Here is an 18,756-nt window from a genome sequence, read left to right as displayed (position 1 = left end):
CTCATTTAGTTTTTCTAGAGGATAAATTCTACAATTTTTTTGCTTGAGGAGCAAATATCCAAAGGCCAGCATTTTACATTAGGAGAAGGGAGGGAGCCCCAACTTAAATTACTCTGTATGTACAATTTCAATGAATTCCCTGGTGTTCAACTAATTCCCTCTGCCTCACCTTACCTCCTCCCACCCAAGTCCTGAGACTCCCTGCAGTTCTAAGGAACAAATAGGCTCCCATCTCTTCTGCAGCACCCCCTGGGTGCTTTTTAGCCCATGGCTTCCTCTACTTTGTTCAAAAATTGCTGAAATCTTTTGTCTGCCAATGTTTCCCTTTTTTCCTCTTTATCCTTGTAGATGTATTTATTCTTTTATTACCAATTTTATTGGGATTTGAAAGTGAGAAAAGATTGATGTATGGCCAATTTGCCATACTGAGCAGCAAACCATGTATTACTTTGAGAATAGAAAACATAAACTTTAAATTCAAATAGCTATTACGACCATAATTACATAAAGCAAGGATATTCTTTTTTTTTTTTTTTAATTTATCTGACAGACAGAGATCACAAGTAGGCAGAGAGGCAGGCAGAGAGAGAGGGAAGCAGGCTCCCTGCTGAGCAGAGAGGCCATGCGGGGCTTGATCCTAGGACCCTGAGATCATGACCTGAGCCGAAGGCAGAGGCTTTAACCCACTGAGCCACCCAGGAGCCCCAAAGCAAGGATATTCAAATTGATATTCAAGTATTCCACATAAACAGGAACTCAATCTATTTAACATTCTTTTTTTTTTTTTAAGATTTTATTTTATTTGACAGAGAGTGCGCACAGGCAGTGGGAGCCGCAGGCAGAGGGAGGGAAAAACACAGGGTTCCCCCTGAGGGGGGAGCCCAACGACACGGGGCTCGATCCCAGGACCCTGGATCATGACCTGAGCCAGAGGCAGATGCTTAACCACTGAGCCACCCAGGCACCCCTATTTAACACTCATTCTTGTAGACTTGTTCTGAGACTGGGCTACTTCCATTGTGTCAAAGTTGGATCCTCTTTTAAGAATCAACAGACTTACAAATATTATATGGAAAATGTCTATAAAAATTCCCAACTTAGCAACTCTGTGTGAATTTTATTTTTCCTTATTTTGTAGATTCTTTTATGGAATTATCTTGAGGTTAATGTCAAAAAGTGTAACACATGTTTTGTGCACAGAACAGTTAATGATATAAATATCTTAAAACTGGAACCCCTTCTTATAATTCTCCCTCTTTTCAGTTCCTTTCCTTTATCCCAGGTACCCTAATTCTTGTCATTTCATCTATATTCCTGAGGATGGGGGGGTGGCAGAGGGAGATATTTACACTGATTCCTTAGTATGAATTGGATCAATATATTTCTCCTTCTCAGAGCTTTTGCTTTTAAAAGAGGACTTGTGAAAAGGAGAAATCTCCCCAAAAGATTTTCCTACAGTTAAATCAAGAGTGGCACATGTCTCATGTCTTAGATCTTAGGCTCTCTTATCAAAATCCTTACTATGGGGGGGTGCCTGGCTTTTTTTTTTTTTTCCCAGATGTTTTCTTGTTTATTATCTCATTCAGTATCACTAAATAGTATTATCCCTATTTAACAGATGAAAAATCTAGGGCTAAAAAGATTTAAATCATGTCAACAAATAGGAGGTCAAGCCAGACTTAAACCCAGGAATGCAACTCCAGGGCCCAGATCCTTCCAATATACCTGCCTGCATTCCTAAGGAGCAAAGAGGCCACAGTCTTTCTATCTCATCAAACATACCTCTCTACAGTCCTTCCCTCCATCAAGTTCTACCCTTTCCAATTCTCTTGGTGTAAAAAACACTGAGGACAAATGAAATAGAATCACAATAGACAGGGGCAAGAAAGCAGCATTTGTAAATGGAGCATACTGTTAGCCTCAGATGAGGAAGCCCTAAAGAAGCACTTTTACCTTCTCAGCAAATGTATGAAGTTTCTTCTCTTTCTGTAAGCTCATTACAATTAGCATTATTTCCTGAGGATTACAAATAGTAAATGCAGACCTAGAAATCTACAAGGGACCTAAGTCAGGGAACAATAAAACATGATAGAGCATGTGGCTCTTGATTTCAGGTGTTGTGAGTTCAAGGCCCACATTGGGTCTAGAGATTCTTTGAAAATAAAATCTTAAAAACAAATCCCTACCAAGGAGTTTCAGGCATTGCTGCCGTGGGTGGGAAGGTATAAAAACAAATTTACCTTCTTACCCCATCAACTAATAAATGACTGTGGAAAAGCCTTTGGACCCAAATCCTGAAAGGACAACTGGCCCTTTGGTTTCTTTGAGTTTGGCTTTGGATACAGGCTCTGAAGGGACAAGGAGACAAGGATTGATGTTCCTTTCCTCACTGAAGCCCTTTTTTCACTCCTGCCCTTACCTCCTTCCTCAGTCAGCCCTTGCTAAGAAGCTTACCAGTAAATGTATCAGAAAGTTCTAGAGATGGCTCTCCGAAGGAAGGAGGTACATGTGCTTCTATCAACAGATAATATTAAACTTGAGTCATCACTGTCTAATTTTGGGTTCCACATTTCAAGTTGTACGTGCCAAGCCATTTGGTCTCACACTAGTCAGACACGTGCATTGTGAATCCCGGACTCTCATTTCATCTGGGTAAGTTTCTGTGTGCTTGTGTAGGGACACCTTGCTTGGGTTATTGACCTTAGTGTGTCCTTGCCCTTCGAGAGGGAAGGGAGAGCACTGATAAAATGTCTCATTTGTCACTGAATACTCAATAATTCGCTACCTGGCATAGGGCCACACACATAGCCACCCAAAAGAGATGTCTAGAGCACATGAAAGAACTTCTAATGAAGTCAGCTAGACTCAGTTGAGTCCAGCTTTTTACAAAGAGACTTTGCTGAGAAAGGACTGGAAGTTCTAACATCCTAAAGGTGTCCCAGGGAAAAAATATGGCCAGTTAAAAAAAGCCAGTGTAGCAAAGCTCTCAGCCGGAGCCTAAGCTGCCTCCATCCATTGTAAGGATCTTAGATGATCGGAGCGTAACAGGCAGGCTGATAGATGGCCCTCCCAGGACGGAGAAACCTCCTGCATATGAGCTCATCCTACTGCAAAAAGGGTTAAGCAGGCCAACCTGTGCCCATGAACAAGCCTTAGTCATCAGTGAGGAATGGTGACGCCAGAGACAACACAATATCTGCCACTTGGATTTGACCCCAGACCAGCTCTAAATGTGCAAAGGCACTAAGCAAGTCACTTGATCATGTTCACACACTAGGCAGCACAACTTAGAGCCCAGGTTTTGAGGTCACCAGAGATGGGGTCTAAGTCACGGCTCCACTTCCTAGATAACCATGACCTCTGTAAACTAACTTCCATTTCCTGACCTGTGAAGGAGAGATGGAATATTAACCTGCCAAGTTGCCGTGAAGATTAAATGCACCTGCACCAGAAACCACTCAGTGAAGGATGGTGGCCCTCATCAACAAAGCCAACGCTAATAGAATACAGTTGACCCTTATACAGAGTGGGTGTTGGGGCGCCAACTCCTGATGAGTGGGAAATCCATGTATAACTTCTCACTCCCCCAAAACTTAACTACTAATAGCCACCTGTTGACTGAAAGCCTTACCCATAACACATATAGTGGATTAGCATGTATTTTATATGTTGTATGGATTGTATACTACAGTCTTACAATAAAGTAAGCTATAGGGAAAATATTAAGAAGATCACAAGAAAGAAAAAATAAATACATTTTCAGTACTCTACTGTATTTACTTAAGAAAACCTACATATATGCAGTCCACACAGTTCAAATCCGTGTTGTTCAAGGGTCAAGAGTAGCTCATTGATAAAGTTTCTTCCAATTCTAAGAGTCCTTAACAGTTTTGGGATTATAATGTTGATTTCTAGAACAACAAAACTGAATGATAAAATCAATCCAATGAGATTACCTGGATAAAAGTTAAGGGGCATATTATCCCCTCAGGCAAATAATACATTCTATGTTAATAAAAAAAAAAGAAAATTTAAAAAAATTAGGTGGCATATTATAATGGCCTAAAGATTACTACATTTATCTCAAAAAGGTTTGAGAATGGTAAGAAGTATTTCGGGACCATACCCACACAGCTCACCACCATCTCCCACTGTTGGGATCCAAGGAGTTTGCTTTCTACAGTTTACAAGTTTGTGGATCTAAACCAAACCCACATTCTGCTCTGGGAATGCATGTTTAGGACAGACATGAATCACAGGCCTGGGCTCTCTCTTTGTCTTAGAATATTTTCCATGGAAGTATTCTTTTCACTTTGTTGAAGGACAGGATGTTCTAAATCAGTGAATCACTTTTATTTATAAAATAGAATAGATGAGGTGACATCAATGAAAATGGCAGAATAAGGATCTTGAAAAATCTTCTCTCCACAAAAGCAATGAGAACAAAGGCAAAAACTGTCAGAATCAACTGGCTTGTGCTATTTCACATTCCAGGCTGCTTGTCCTGGATGCCTAACCTGAACTAAAATCAAATTATTTTTGATTGAGTCCATCCTTACTCATAGTAAACAAATCATTATTAACTCACAGCATTCATTTAAAACCTATATTTCAAGGGAGACAGAGTTATTACCCAGTGACAAAAAATCCAGGTGTCTTGACTGCTTGCTGCCAAAGCCAACTATTTCCATTCCTCCCATCAAATAAGAAAAGTAGAACTAGCCACCTCCCATTCTGTACACACACAGAGCCAAGAGAAGAGACAATGGCCGACAGAGAGAACACACTGGGCGAAGACGTGAAGCACCCTGGAGAAATGGGACCTGATGTGGCTCGGTGGAGACAGCTGAACTGCCAAGGGAACAGGCTGATATGCTCCACAGAACCCAAGAGAAGGTCAGGAATTTTAGGCATGAGGCCCCTGTCAGGTGGGAATGGAAGGTGGAGAACTGGTAGACCTCCTCTCTCCAGGTCCCTCCACCTCCCCCGCTTCCTGCATCCTAAGCGGGGCAGGGGGTGCATTTCTGGGCCAACTGCACCAGACAACTGGATGCAGAAGCCCCAGGCACTCTGAGGGTAGGAGCCTTTTGGTAAAGACCAAAAACAGGAATTAAGTTAATTTCTCCACACACCAAATGGTGAGACCCCCAGCCTCTTCCCCGACTCAGCTTCCAAAACACTGGCAACTGGCCTATACGCCAAGCCCTGGCCTGTACCCCAAGCCAGAGGCCGAAGAGTCATTTTGAAGCTACTGACATGTGCAAAAGAAAAGGCCCAGGGGATACCCAAAGGAAAAACCACGTCCTCCTCCCATCAATCCACTGTGAAATCCACTGGACATAATCCCCACCTGCATTAGTGTCCTGTGCCCCCAGCTTCTAGGGAGGGCCACCTTCCTTGGCTTGTGGTCGCGTCACTCCAACCTCTGCCTCTGTGACCACACTGCCTTCTCCCCCTTCTCAAACCTCCCCCTGCCTCCCTCTTATAAGGACACTTGCGAGTGCATCTAGGACCCACCGGAGAATCCAGAACCATCTCCCCATCTCAGGATCCTTCATGTAATCATGTCAGCAGGGCGGTCTCTGCCACATAAAGTAACATTCACAGGTTCTAAAAATTAGGACATGGCCACATTTTTGGGGCCATTATTCAACCCAGCACGCCACCCACATACAAAAAGTTTTCAGTCAGCCTTTCAGTTTCTCACATTTGATCGTGGGATCAAAATTTTTTCACCTTTGTTGGCTATCTGAACTTCTTGTTACATGAATGGTCCACTTCTGGCCGTCATCCGTTTTACTTTTCTATTGAAGTTTTTCCTCTAGATTGTTAAGAGAAGTTTAAATAAGGCCATTAGCCCTTTATCTGCTGGGTATGTTGAAAATAAATGTTCTGAATTAGCCTTGTTTACAGTTTGTCTTCTGATATACAGGAAATGTTAAATGTTGTGTGGTTAAATCAAATACTTCTCCTTTGCAGTTCACCCACTGCCCTGATCTCAGAAAATCTGCCTTATCCTAAAATTAGACATAGGATAATATATTTTCTTCTGGTTTTATGCTTCATTTAATTCTTTTATCAATATGAAATTTACTTTATTATGTGGTAGGAAGAATCTAACTTAATTTCTAAGTTATTTAACCAATTGCTCAGCAAAAAATATTCTCTTCCTTTCCTTACTGATTTGTCATACCATCTTTATCAAATACAAAAATCCTAGATAGTCTAGGGTCTGTTTCTGAATTCTGTTATCTAAATTCCTCTTTCAGATGTTCACCATATATCTTTCTCTCCCTGGGTTTTTAGCTACAAATAGGTAACTCAAGCCATCAAACCATCCCAAAGTAATTTCATATTGCCTTAATCCTTCAAAATATGTATATAATTATTTATTTTTTGGCATTCTACTAGTTAGTTAATTATCTAAGGGTGTACATATTTACCAAAACACATGGCCATATATTTGAAAATTTGTAGAAACAGGAAGGCATTTTCACATTTTTTAAAGAAACCAGAGATACTTTTCCTTTTTGTTGTAAATACAATGATCTATCGAACATCTCTGATGATTTTACTAATTAATTAAATGAATAACTACCATGTGCCAGCCATTTTTCTAGGTGTTATGTATACAGGACAAAAACAGACAAAAGTCTCCTCCTACATGAAGCTTACATTGTGGGGGGAGACAGATAAAACAGGATAGATTAATGTCTGAGAGTAGTGTATCATATAGTGATGAACAAGATGGAGAAAAATAAACCAAGGAAGGGGGAACAGGAAATTCTGAACAGGTGACTGTTGGTGACTTCACTGAGAATGGGATATGAGTCAAGACCTACAGAAAGGGAAAGAGCTTTTACTTTTCTTCTATACCTTGACACAAATGGGTTACTTAATTTGAAATCCCTGGTATATCTTCAGATATACTTTAAGTATATCTTAAATCAATTACATTAATCATTCACTGCTTATCTACTACAGTGATCAAAACGTTAATCTTGATATGTCAAAATGAACCACTGCATATTTTAAACATCAAATTCATCATGTTTTAATTGTCTACAATATACTTACAGGAGTGAAGCAGCCTGTTGGAAATCTTTGAACTGTAGAACGAAATATGAAGCTCCTATGTTAAAAAAAAAAAAAAGATGTTCTAAATCTATTTTTTAATATGGGAACATTGTTGATTTATTTCCTGTCTCTCACTAAATATTTGAAAATGCTAATCTAGAGATGATGGGCATAAATAAAAATTAAAAGCCTTTAGTATTGGTTAAGTATGTAAATAAAAAGGCACGAGTGAAATTATTAAAAGCGACTTAATAGGTGTATAGTTACCTGGAAGCATGCTTGGGAACCGGTGCAGGAAGTAGATCATATTGCCCTGGTGAGATCTTAACTGACTGCAGAGAATGGACGAGGACACCAAAAATAGATTAATACAGGTCTTAAGCTCACTTTATCTTATTACCTGTCATTTGTAATCCTTTATTTTATGACCATACAGTGTTATGTCATTTATTCTCAGTCTTAATAGTGGAAAAAGTTCATTTTCAAAGACAAAACCTGAAAACATTCAACAAATAATCCCTTTTCATGGTAAACTTTATGATAGTGTGCCTGAGAGGGTGCATAGAAGAATTCTGTACAATTGATCATATTTTAAATGTAATAGACCTAACAAATCCATTCAACAACCATTTGGTGAGCCTGCTATGTGGGTAAAGCACTGCTAGGTGTGGTGGGGAATATAAGGGTAAGAGAGATATGGCTCCTGGCCAGTAGGAGTGGGAAAGCACATATATAACAATTTTTTTAAGATTTTATTTATTTATTTGATAGAGCAATAAAGAGAGAGCTTAAGTAGGCAGAGTGGCAGACAGAGGGAGAGGGAGAAGCAGGCTCTCCACTAAGCAGGGAGCCCAATGTGGGGCTTGATCCCTGGGCCCTGGGATCATGACCTGAAACAAAGGCAGCCGCTTAACTGACTGAGCCACCCAGGCACCCCTATGTAAACAATTCTAATATAAAATACTATAAATAGGGGCGCCTGGGTGGCTTAGTGGGTTAAGCCTCTGCCTTCGGCTCAGGTCATGGTCTCAGGGTCCTGGGATCAAGCCCCACATCGGGCTCTCTGCTTGGCAGGGAGCCTGCTTCCTCCCTCTCTCTCTGCCTGCCTCTCTGCCTACTTGTGATCTTTGTCTGTCAAATGAATAAATAAAATCTTTAAAAAAAATGCTATAAATAAAATGATAAAAGACAAATTGGAGACTTGGGAGTGGAGAGAGATTAAAACCAACTAATGACCCACACCTAATCTCACATACTCAGTGGTGAAAAACTAAAAGATTTTCCTCTAAAGTCAGGAGCAGGACAAGGGTGTTCACTTTTTCCATTCCTATTCAACATAGTATTGGAAGCCCTAACCAGAATAATTAGGCAAGAAAAAGAAATAACAACCTAAGTGTCCACTGATGGAGGAGTGGGTGATGAATATATGCGTCTGATCAAAATGCTATATGTGCATGTGTGATCCTACGTATGAGCCTACTTGTGTGTGTATCAAAGGAATATTACTCAACTGTGAAAAAAGAAATCCTGCCATTTGCAACAAGAGGGTTGAAACTGGAGCACATTGTGCGAAGTGCAATAAGGCAGAGAAAGACAGATACTGTTTTGTATCACTCATATGTGGGATCTAACGATCATACCTCAATAAAGCCAGGGGTGTGGGGGGGATGATTAAATAAATAAATCCATCCAGTGGTTTAAAGATGGCAAAGACTGAAATTTGATTGGGGTTTCAGGAAAGGCAGGACTTCCTCGAGGCGGCCATGGAGGACACTTTAAGGAGGAATGTTGCAAAGGAGACTGTCTGCCCATTGCCAAGCTTGTTGCAAAGTACCTGGGAAGCTCCATTGTCTCTGGATCTACAGGTATTAACCCAGGAGTATGTGACTGAAGGGAGTGTCAGGAACTGGTATGCACAGAGACTGGGATGTGTGACAGAGAGGAGGAAGAGAGGGAAGGAGAACTAGGAGCCAGGGGAAAGAAAACTGACCCAATCTCCAGAAATATCTAGGTTGAAGGAGCTGGCAAGGAGGACTTGTGTTACAAAATCCTGGAAAGAAGCCTCCCTGGAAGTGAACAATCTCCCCCACCCCTATTATTTTAAAACCAGGTTTAGAAATACAAGGCTGCCTCTGCTGAAAATGAGGCATCCATACCCTGGCATTATCTGCCACAAGGAAGTTCAGCTGTTATATTTTGCCCCACAGCTGTCTTTCACATATTAATACCGTTTTGCTTGCAGGGGCAGCTTTTCGTGGCTACAGTGATAATATCAATAAATACAGATTTTATGATGAAATATATACGTTGTCCTGATGCACCTGTGCCTTGTTAATTGTTCACTGGACATAATAAACACCAAGGAAACGTGAGTTTGTTTGTTTCATCATACCATGGGAGCGCAGGAATGTATTTTAAGCCAGCGCTTTCTTTGGGGTCATAGCATTTCAGTTCAGGTCACTATCTCAGGGTCCTAAGGAGGAGTCCGACCACAGGCTCCATGCTCAGTGAGGAGTCAGCTTGAGATTCTTTCTCCCTCTGCCCCTCCCTCTGCTGGCACATTCACGCTCTTCCTCTAAAACAGATAAATAAGTCTTTTTAAAAATACACAATGAATTGTTCCATCTACATTTTGCATTTCATTATCCTAACATTTAAGTCTCTAGTTCCCTATAATATTATTTGTCAGCCCCTCTTTGGGCACAAGGTTTCTCTCCATGGGTTATTTTGTCAATGCAAAACCATTCTGTTGAAAATTCCACCAGCCATTATTTTTACCATGCAATGCTTTTCAAATTAACGTGTCTTCAAAGACATCATCTTCACAGCTATAAACACAGCTAACAATGATCAATGAATCCGCCAGATTTTCTCAACATCAGTCTCCTAACTGGCTGTTCAAGGATGTCTTTTGAACACATTAAAATGGATCCTTTGGGGGCGCTGGGAGGATAGAGCATCTGACTCTTGATTTCAGCTCAGGTCATGATCCCAGGGCTGCGAGATCAAGCCCTACATCAAGCTCTCTGCTCAGCAGAGAGCCTGCTTCCCCCCTCTCTCTCTCTGCCTGCCTCTCTGCCTACCTGTGATCTCTGTCTGTCAAATAAATGAATAAAATCTTTAAAAAAATTAAAATAAAATAGGGGCACCTGGGTGGCTCAGTCGGTTAAGGGTCTGCCTTCAGCTCAGGTCATGATCCCAGAGTCCTGGGATTAAGCCCTGTGTTGGGCATCCTACTCAGTGGGGATCTGTTTCTCCCTCTCACCCTCTGACCCTCTCCCCTGCTGTGCCCTTGTTCACTCTCTCTGTCTCTCTCAAATGAATAAATAAAAAAAATTTTTAAAAATAATATAAAATTCAAAAATAAAATGGACCCTTTGGCTCAGTTCCTCCTCTTTGGCTCATTTTCTAAGTTAATAGGGGTGCCTTTCCAGCCTGACAATCCCCCTTTGACCTGAGAGTTGGGAGAGGCGGAACCGCCGAATTTGTTTCCTTTTATGTGAGCTTCATCTTCCAAGGCAAAAGCCTAGAGAGAAGTTTGAGGCAATTAAAAAATTCTGTTTCTGATTTTCATGGAAATGCTCCCAACCTAGGAAGTAAATAAGAGAAGTTTTAAAATGGAAAATGTAATGAGATAAAATAGAAAAAATGTTGGAAAAAATTTTTATTTCTTTACAAATGAGCATGATTGGAAAGAATATTACTTGCATACATTCAAAGTCTACAGAAAGAACAAAATAATGGTAAGTCTCCTTGTACCCTATGTAACCCTTACTTCTCAAATGGAAACCACTGTTAATGATTGCTTAAATAACTCTCAAGAAAGGAAGCATTTAATATCATATATAGGTATATCTGTTTTCATTCATACAAATGGAATTATGCTATAAATATTGGCTTGTTGCTTGAGTTTTTTTATTAATATGTACTTTGGAGATGCTTCCATATCAACACATAGATTCACCTCACTATTTTAATTTTTTTAAATTTTTTTAAAAGATTTTATTTATTTGACACAGAGAGAGAGATCACAGGTAGGCAGAGAGGCAGGCAGAGAGAGGGGGAAGCAGGTTCCCCACCAAGCAGAGAGCCCAATTCGGGGCTCGACCCCAGGACCCTGAGATCATGACCTGAGCCGAAGGCAGAGGCTTAAGCCACTGAGCACCCAGGCGCCCCACTATATGCATTTTTAAAGAGATTTTATTTATTTATTTGTCAGAGAGAGAGGGAGACGGAACACAAGCAGTGAGAGCAGCAGGCAGAGGGAGAAGCAGGCTACCCACTGGGCAAGGAGCTTGATGCAGGACTTGATTCCAGGACCCTGGGATCATGACCCGAGCTGAAGGCAGACACTTAACCAATGGAACCACCCAGGCATCCCTTACTATATGCCTTTAAAGCTGCTAGGAATTACCAAATTACCTTCCAAAATACTCGCAACAATTTGTATGACACAAACAGTGTGTGAGAATATGTTTACGTACCCCCTTTGCCAATAATGGGTATCATCAAACTTAAACTGTTGATCATCTGACAGACAAAAAAAAAAAAAAAAAAAAAAAAAGTCTAGCTGCTTTTGTTCCTTTGCAATTATTTAATTATTAGCTGAAGCCAAGCATCACTTTGTGCCTTTTTTTTTTTTTTAAGGAACTGGTATATCTCTTTGTGAATTGCCAGTTCATATCGTTTCTTCATTTTTAAACTAGACTATCTATTTCAATTGGATTACAAGAGAACGTGACTCTATTCCAGGAAACAATATTGCACTGTACGTTAACTATCTGAAATAAAAATTAAAAAAAAAAAAGAAAAAGAACATGACTCATTTTTACCCTTCGGTGCAAAAGTGTGGAAGCCTCATGGTCACTGACTCACTGGTTATAGACAGGGGCAGCGTCACTATCTTCTCCCTTTCCTGTGCATGGTCAGGAGACTGGCACAGACGTAGTGGGCTTTGGGTTGTTCAGGAGCTCCCCAGCACACTGATTTCAAGTTTATACTTTAACATTTCCCATTTCAGTCATTTGATCCATGTTTTTAGTTGAAAACATAAACAGTGGATGTAAAATGGTACCAGATTTGTTATATTCTGCAAGAGAGAGATGCAGGATGGCACAATTTTTCTGTAAAAGCATTTGGCAATGCATCTCTAAAGACTTAGACAGCTGCATTCCTTTCCCCAACAACTCCACTCTGTGACTAACAGCAGAAAATGCTGAATACATCAGGATATGTCCATCTAGTAGAATACTATGCAGCTATTTGAGATGATGTAGAGAACACCTAAGGGTGTGGAAAAGATTCACAGTATATTTCTAAGGGGAAAAAAAGGTCTGGTTTCTATTAGTGGTGAGCTAGGTTATTTGGATGATGAGCTTTCTCACTGCAGACAACTACTAGAAATGAGGAATAAAATATTAAAAGCAAATAAGCAAGAGTTTTTAAAATGACAAGAAATTGCTAAGCAGATAATAAGGAAATTTAAGAACCCCAAAGCAAGACATAGCAAGAAGCCAGAGAGGTTAAGTGGCCAAGTTTTGCCCAGAGGATGTTTGCTGGTTCAGACTAAACTCAGCAGAAGAACAGAGCTGCATTTTCTTACGAGGATCTAGAGGCCAAAGCTTAGGCCCATCAGTGATGCTGATCTAATGGGGGTCCTACCCACAGGAATTAGAGACCCTAGAAGAGCACTTTCTGAAAGTAAGCCCTCCCGTATCACCCAATGCTAAGAGTCTGTACACAGAGTTGCCTTGGTGCTAAGCAGAATTGGAAAAGGGGGAAGAAATCCACTACTGAGAGACTGTAACTATGGGCTGGTCCCTTGCACAAAGTGCCATCACTGGAGTGACCCAAGAATACATGAGCAGTGTATTTCAAGTGGCCCCAGATCGGTAGCTACCCCCTAAAGCAGAACCAAAAGCAAGCCTTCCCTGAAGGAAAACACTTTCATTTAGGTCTTAGGGTTCATGAAAATCAGTTTTGAGGAACTGTGAACAATGTACACAGGGTCAAAGAAAATCACACATCCAAAGAAACAAATAGAGTAAGACCCAGACAGATATCAAAGAGCTGGATAATCATTCATTCATTCCACATTCAATGCATATTAATCATCAGACACTGTTCTAAAGGCAAAGATGTAACAGTGAGTAAAAAAGATAAATATTCATGTCCTTATGAAGCTCATGGGGGAAAACAGACGACAAATAATAAATGCAAAGTACAAGTAAATTATAAAGTGTATTGATGGCTACAGGTGCTAAAGAAAAAATAAGAAGGGCAGGATTCCCTCCTAAGGTCAGGAGTGTCAGGTGGTGAATTTAAATGGGGCTTATTGAGAAGGTGACACTTGAAGAAAGACCTGAAGAAGGAGATGGAGTAAGCCATGCAGATATATGGAATAAGAGCATTCCAGAAGAAGGAAGATCCAATGCAAAGACAGGTGCAGTGGCAAGCTCAAGAAGCAGCCAGGAGACCAGGGGCAGGAAGAGAGGGAGATGAAGCCAGGTCCCAATAAACTTGCTGACCCTGAGAACAGCCACTCAGAGGTCACACCCATTGTCACAAAGGTTCTCAATCAGGAAGGAGATGGGTTTGTTGGTTAGTTGATTGGTTGGCTGGTTTTATTACCCCCTTCTCACTCCCAGGGAACATTTGGCAATGTCTGGAGACAGCTTGGGTTGTTTACAACTGTGGGGGGGACTGCTGATGGCATCTACTTAGCTTATGGCATCTAATTATCCAGGAATGCTGCTGAACATCCTACAAAGTTCAGAATAGCTCCCACAACAAAGAATTATACCATCCAAAAATGTCAAGAGTGCCAAAGTTGAGAAACCCTGACTTAGACATACAAGTGCAGAGGTCAAGAAAGCAGTTGGATACACAAGTCCGGAGCTCAAGAGAGAAGTCTGGGAAGGAGATATAAATTTGGAAATCTCCAACAATTAGATGGTGTCCAAAGCCTTGGGGCTGAATGAAATCACCAAGGGAGTGAGTGTAGAAGGGGAAGAGGGTCAGGGGTGCTCCTACATGAAGAAGTCAGGGAGAAGGGGCTGAAGGAGGTGAGAAGAGAGAAGAGGGAGGGCTGAGGATGAGGACTTGGGGTTTTGGAAAGAGGGGAGATGTGAGATAAAGCCACCTGCAAGAGTGGCAGAGAAAACACCAGGGAAGTCCATTCAGTGGCAGGAAAGGTGAAGAATTTAAAATGAGGCCATTCAGCAACATGGATGCAGGGACCAAGTTCCTAGAGACTTGGACTTAACCAGTGTGACAGCCTTGCTAGACAGGTAAGATGAGCCCCCTGGGCAGGGACTGCGGACGTGTGCAGGGGAAAACTCTAAAGTGACCAGGACCTGAAGCTCCGCGAGGAAGGAAAACATCAGAAAGTCAGAGGCACTGAAAAAGGAGGTCAGATCCATGGATTAGGGATGGGGAGGACAGAAAAATTTGGGGAGGGGTTAGGGTGCTAGGGTGAGCGAAACAGAAGATTAGGAGAGGGTGAGAAGAATGGGTTGCCTGCAGTTGAGACTGTGGAGGGTTAAAATGATTGGTCTTGAGAAACTCTAAGGAGTGTAAAAAACAAAAAAACAACAAAGCCAAGAAACCCATTCGAACAAACAAAACAACTCTAAAGAGCCAGTGGCTGAGGCAGAGGAAAATTCAAGAAACTGAAAAGCTAGGTTGTTGGAAGATCACGCACGGGTGTATTAAAATCATGACAGGCGCTTTGGAGAGAGTGGAGGCACGAAGGAGCTGAAATCATCCAGAAACGATTGGGAGGAACCCAGGGGCTGCTGGAGGATGGCAACAAGGCCAAGAGAAGCTCATAACACTATAGACAGGGAGAGACACAGCCTCACATCTGCACATATGTCCTACAATAAAAACCTATTACTCCTCCAACATAAATACAGAAAGAATTATTATAAAACTCATAGGGCCACCTCAAACAGTCTTTGGAAAGAGCCAGACATAGATGAGCATACACACATGCGCGCGCGTGCACACACACACACACATCCACATCTGATCTGAGTCTTTGATACAGATGCTCCAGTGAGTTACATGCATCAGAATAAAGGTGTTGAAAATAGCAAAAAATTTACAAATAAAAAAGCAGCACTAATGGGGGTATAAAGTGAATGTTCTATTAAAAATTGTGAAGCTGGAGAATATAGTTCCGTATTAATAAATAACAACGTCTACTCTATCTACTTCAGATTCAAATCATTATTTTACTGAGCTCTGCATTAAAAAAAAAACAACAACAGAATTGTGAATTTTATTGGTGAGTAAACAATGCCACATCTGAATGTCTCTCCTCCTGAGAACATTATCGTAGATCCTTTGAAAACAGCAAATTAGGAAAACATTTAATTCTTCCATTTTCTATAGCACAATCCTTTGGGGGAGGTAGGGAGAGAGAGGAGAAAAGAAAGAAACAGAAAGAGTTTGCTTTCAGGTTTTATCTACCCCTCTGGGTAAGCCAAATTCTTACGGTCTTTTAAAGCTTTAGATTTTGCCTAATGCCAACCTTCTATGTTTTCTCCTTTCATCAGTGGGCCTTGACCTACCCTCAATAACCCCTAAAAGCAAGAAGAGAGGAAACAGAAGGGCAGTAAACAGTGGTGCAGAATGAGGAAGGAGGATCCTGCCCTGGGGGTGGCCAGAATGATTTCACTTGTAGCATGGTTACCCGATATTGAGCCATAAAAGTCAGCATAATTTAGTGTTTGTATTCATCCACTGAAGCAAACAGGATAAGATTTACCCAATGAACATTTATCACTCTGCCCTGTTTCAAAGCCATAATTTGCAAAACAGTAGGAAGGGTTTCCGTGTTGGCTATGACAGGCTCATCCTGCTGAAAATGTCTTGTCCATCTTCACAAACACAGCCCTTGCATATAATTCAACCTCCGGTGGCAATGCATTTCTTCTCAGGTTATCACAATATTCTGATAAAGTTGTAGGGGTTGATACTATTACTAGCTTCTTTATAAATGGGAGTCCTGGGCCTTGTGGGTGGCGCTGTCAGTTAAGCATCTGCTTTTGGCTCAGGTCATGATCCCAGAGTCCTGGGGTTCGAGCCCTGCATGGAGCTCCCTGCTCAGTGGGCATTCTGCTTCTCCCTCTGAGCCTCCCCTACTCATGTTTTCTTACTCTCTCTCTCTCTCTCTCTCTCAAATAAATAAATGAAATCTTTAATAAATGGGAGGCCTCAAGTCCCCAGTCCCAAAGGCCAAGTCACAAGTCTCTCTCTGCCAGCCTTCCACAGTGTTATGCCCCTCCCTTGAATACCTCTCTTTATATACCCCCGAACTCTGCCGCTCGCTCATAGCCAGAGGCGCTCTGGACAAGGCACCAAATTGGGGTCAGAAACCCTCAGTTGAAAGTACTGCCTTACCTACCTATCTACGTGCCTCTGAACAAGTGACTTGGTATCTACTCACCATGGTTTTCACATAAAAAATGGGGGTAACATCTGTTCTGCCTATTTCAGAATGCTGGGGAAGAACAACTATGAGAATACGTGGGGAAACTCACAGTAAGCTATTAAGAGCCACATAAATGTCATGTATTATTCAAGGTCCGGCTTGGGTCCTACTTAATCCCGGGAGCCTTCCAGCTTTTCAACTCAGCCTACACTGAATACCCCTGGCATTTCCTGCCATGCTATTTATCTTAGCACTTGATATATTTGTTTTTGTATTCTTACTCAAATACTCCCCAGTCAGGAACATATTCCCTGCACAGAACCTAGCCCGGGACTGGAAGCACAGCAGTGCTCTTATTTCCAGTGTTATGAATGAACTGGCAGAGCAGAGCGTAGAATGTGACCTTCCTGGTACCGCAGGGCTCACTTCTACAAGACATTTTTAAAAAGCTTTCCCTATGGTATCTGGTTATATTCACACTCTAATTAAAGGGCACCACTTACTGGAAACATTTTCTCTTTGGAAGAACAGGGTACACTGTATGAACTGCCTGAGGAAACAGAAGTATGGCCCAAGCACAGATAAGTTTCCAGAAGCTCCCCCAAGTCAGGGGAATCCCTCCAAGAGTGCCTGGAGAGGGAACAGTTTTTCCCATGTATTCTCAGGTTAAGGAGGCCTCACAGGGGAAAATCCTGCTGGACGTGACTACTTGCAAACCAGACAGCCCTTGTTTGATTTCTGTAGGCAATAAGGCATCCTATAGGTTTTCAATTTCTCTTGGGGAAGAGGCACTCAAAGTACATAGGATATTCTCCTCAGGGGCTGTTGGTAGCTTTTCCACAAGAACCCAGCTGCTAGGAGCACCTTACCTGATCTTTGTAAACCAGCGTGCTGGCACTTGACCGCGGTTTGTCTTTAAATGAGTACGAGGCCAGTTGCTTCTTTAACAAGTCCAAGAAGTCAGGAGGTGCGTACAGGGGAAGGTCATTTAGGACCAGATTGTTTCTTTGCACGAGAGGCGGTCTTTTCCTTCCTTCGTTTTTAAAATTGTAGGTTGCTATCACTGGATTTAATAGGGATTCTTCAATGAAAGTTTTCAAGTGGTAAGTGCCAGGGATAGGAGTATTCTGTGGAAAATTGACATCATTTTTCAGATCAGTGTGCAAACTGGTAACAGCTCCTAAAACACCATTCTTTGAAGGGTCACTCTCAAGAAGCATTACTTGCTGTTTTAAAGTTTAATTAAATTTTATCAAATATAGTAAACACTCCTGACAGAACCCTATTTCAAGAGAATCATGATCCTTTCCTTTCTGAGACAGTTGCTGAATGATAGCAAATGGGTTGCGGCCATAGTTGGAAGTTATTAACTTTTTAAAAAGTAACTTCAGAGATGTGAAACCTTGATACGCAGTTGGGCTATAAATGTCAGGTCTCTCTTGAGACCACTCAGGATAGTTTCTTGACTAAAAAAAAAAAAAAGTTAGCCTACTTCTGCTGGGTGGGTACTACAAGTTTCTCTCTAGCCCTCAAATGAAAAGCTGAAAAATAAGAACATGAGACTGTGGAGGAGCTGGCAGAACACGTGGTTTCATCAGCCCAATAGGAGGTTTGGTACTTTCACAGCACAGCCGCAGTGTGGCTGCATGGCCGGAACTACAAGTTTAGTCCCTGCTGCTTTTGTGGCCACATTTCCACTTAGCACCTGGCTTGGTTCTACCATTAAAATCAGTTTCATTTCAAAAAAGTTTTGGCCTTGGGACGCCTGGGTGGCTCAGTTGGTTAAGCAGCTGCCTTCGGCTCAGGTCATGATCCCAGTGTCCTGGGATCGAGTCCCACATCGGGCTCCTTGCTCATCAGGGAGCCTGCTTCTCCCTCTGCCTCTGTCTGCCATTCTGTCTGCCTGTGCTTGCTCTCTCTCCCTCTCTCTCTCTCTCTGACAAATAAATAAATAAAATCTTAAAAAAAAAAAAAAGTTTTGGCCCATGGGCCCCTCTCTTATGAAGCGTCTGGACAGGAAATACTTCTACAATATAGAAATGCTATCTCTTGAACAGGGGATCCTCTGGTCTTTTTTCTTCATCTATTACCACCTAGCTTTCCTAAGTTGACCATCTTTTTTTTTTTTTTTTTTAGATTTTATTTATTTATTTGACAGACAGAGATCACAAGCAGGCAGAGAGGCAGGCAGAGAGACAGGAGGAAGCAGGCTCCCTGCCGAGCAGAGAGCCCGATGCGGG

At 41.6% G+C, this 18,756-nt stretch overlaps 1 protein-coding gene across 1 annotated transcript in view; it reads right to left on the bottom strand.

Annotated features, from left to right (window-relative positions):
• LOC111155952 (sperm-tail PG-rich repeat containing 4) overlaps positions 1-18,756 on the bottom strand; it is a 39,676-nt gene that overhangs the window by 18,188 nt on the left and 2,732 nt on the right. Inside the window, exons 3-5 of the mRNA XM_022516434.1 lie at positions 17,386-17,643; positions 7,345-7,409; positions 7,078-7,132 (exon numbers count right to left, since the gene is read on the bottom strand). Of these exons, the coding sequence (XP_022372142.1) occupies positions 7,078-7,132; positions 7,345-7,409; positions 17,386-17,643 (378 nt within the window). The remainder of the gene's footprint in view (positions 1-7,077; positions 7,133-7,344; positions 7,410-17,385; positions 17,644-18,756) is intronic.

Source organism: Enhydra lutris, unplaced genomic scaffold, assembly GCF_002288905.1.
Source record: "Enhydra lutris kenyoni isolate GAN:26980312 unplaced genomic scaffold, ASM228890v2 scaffoldscaffold44, whole genome shotgun sequence".
NCBI lineage: Eukaryota > Metazoa > Chordata > Mammalia > Carnivora > Mustelidae > Enhydra > Enhydra lutris.
This window is presented reverse-complemented; position numbering and strand designations above follow the sequence as displayed.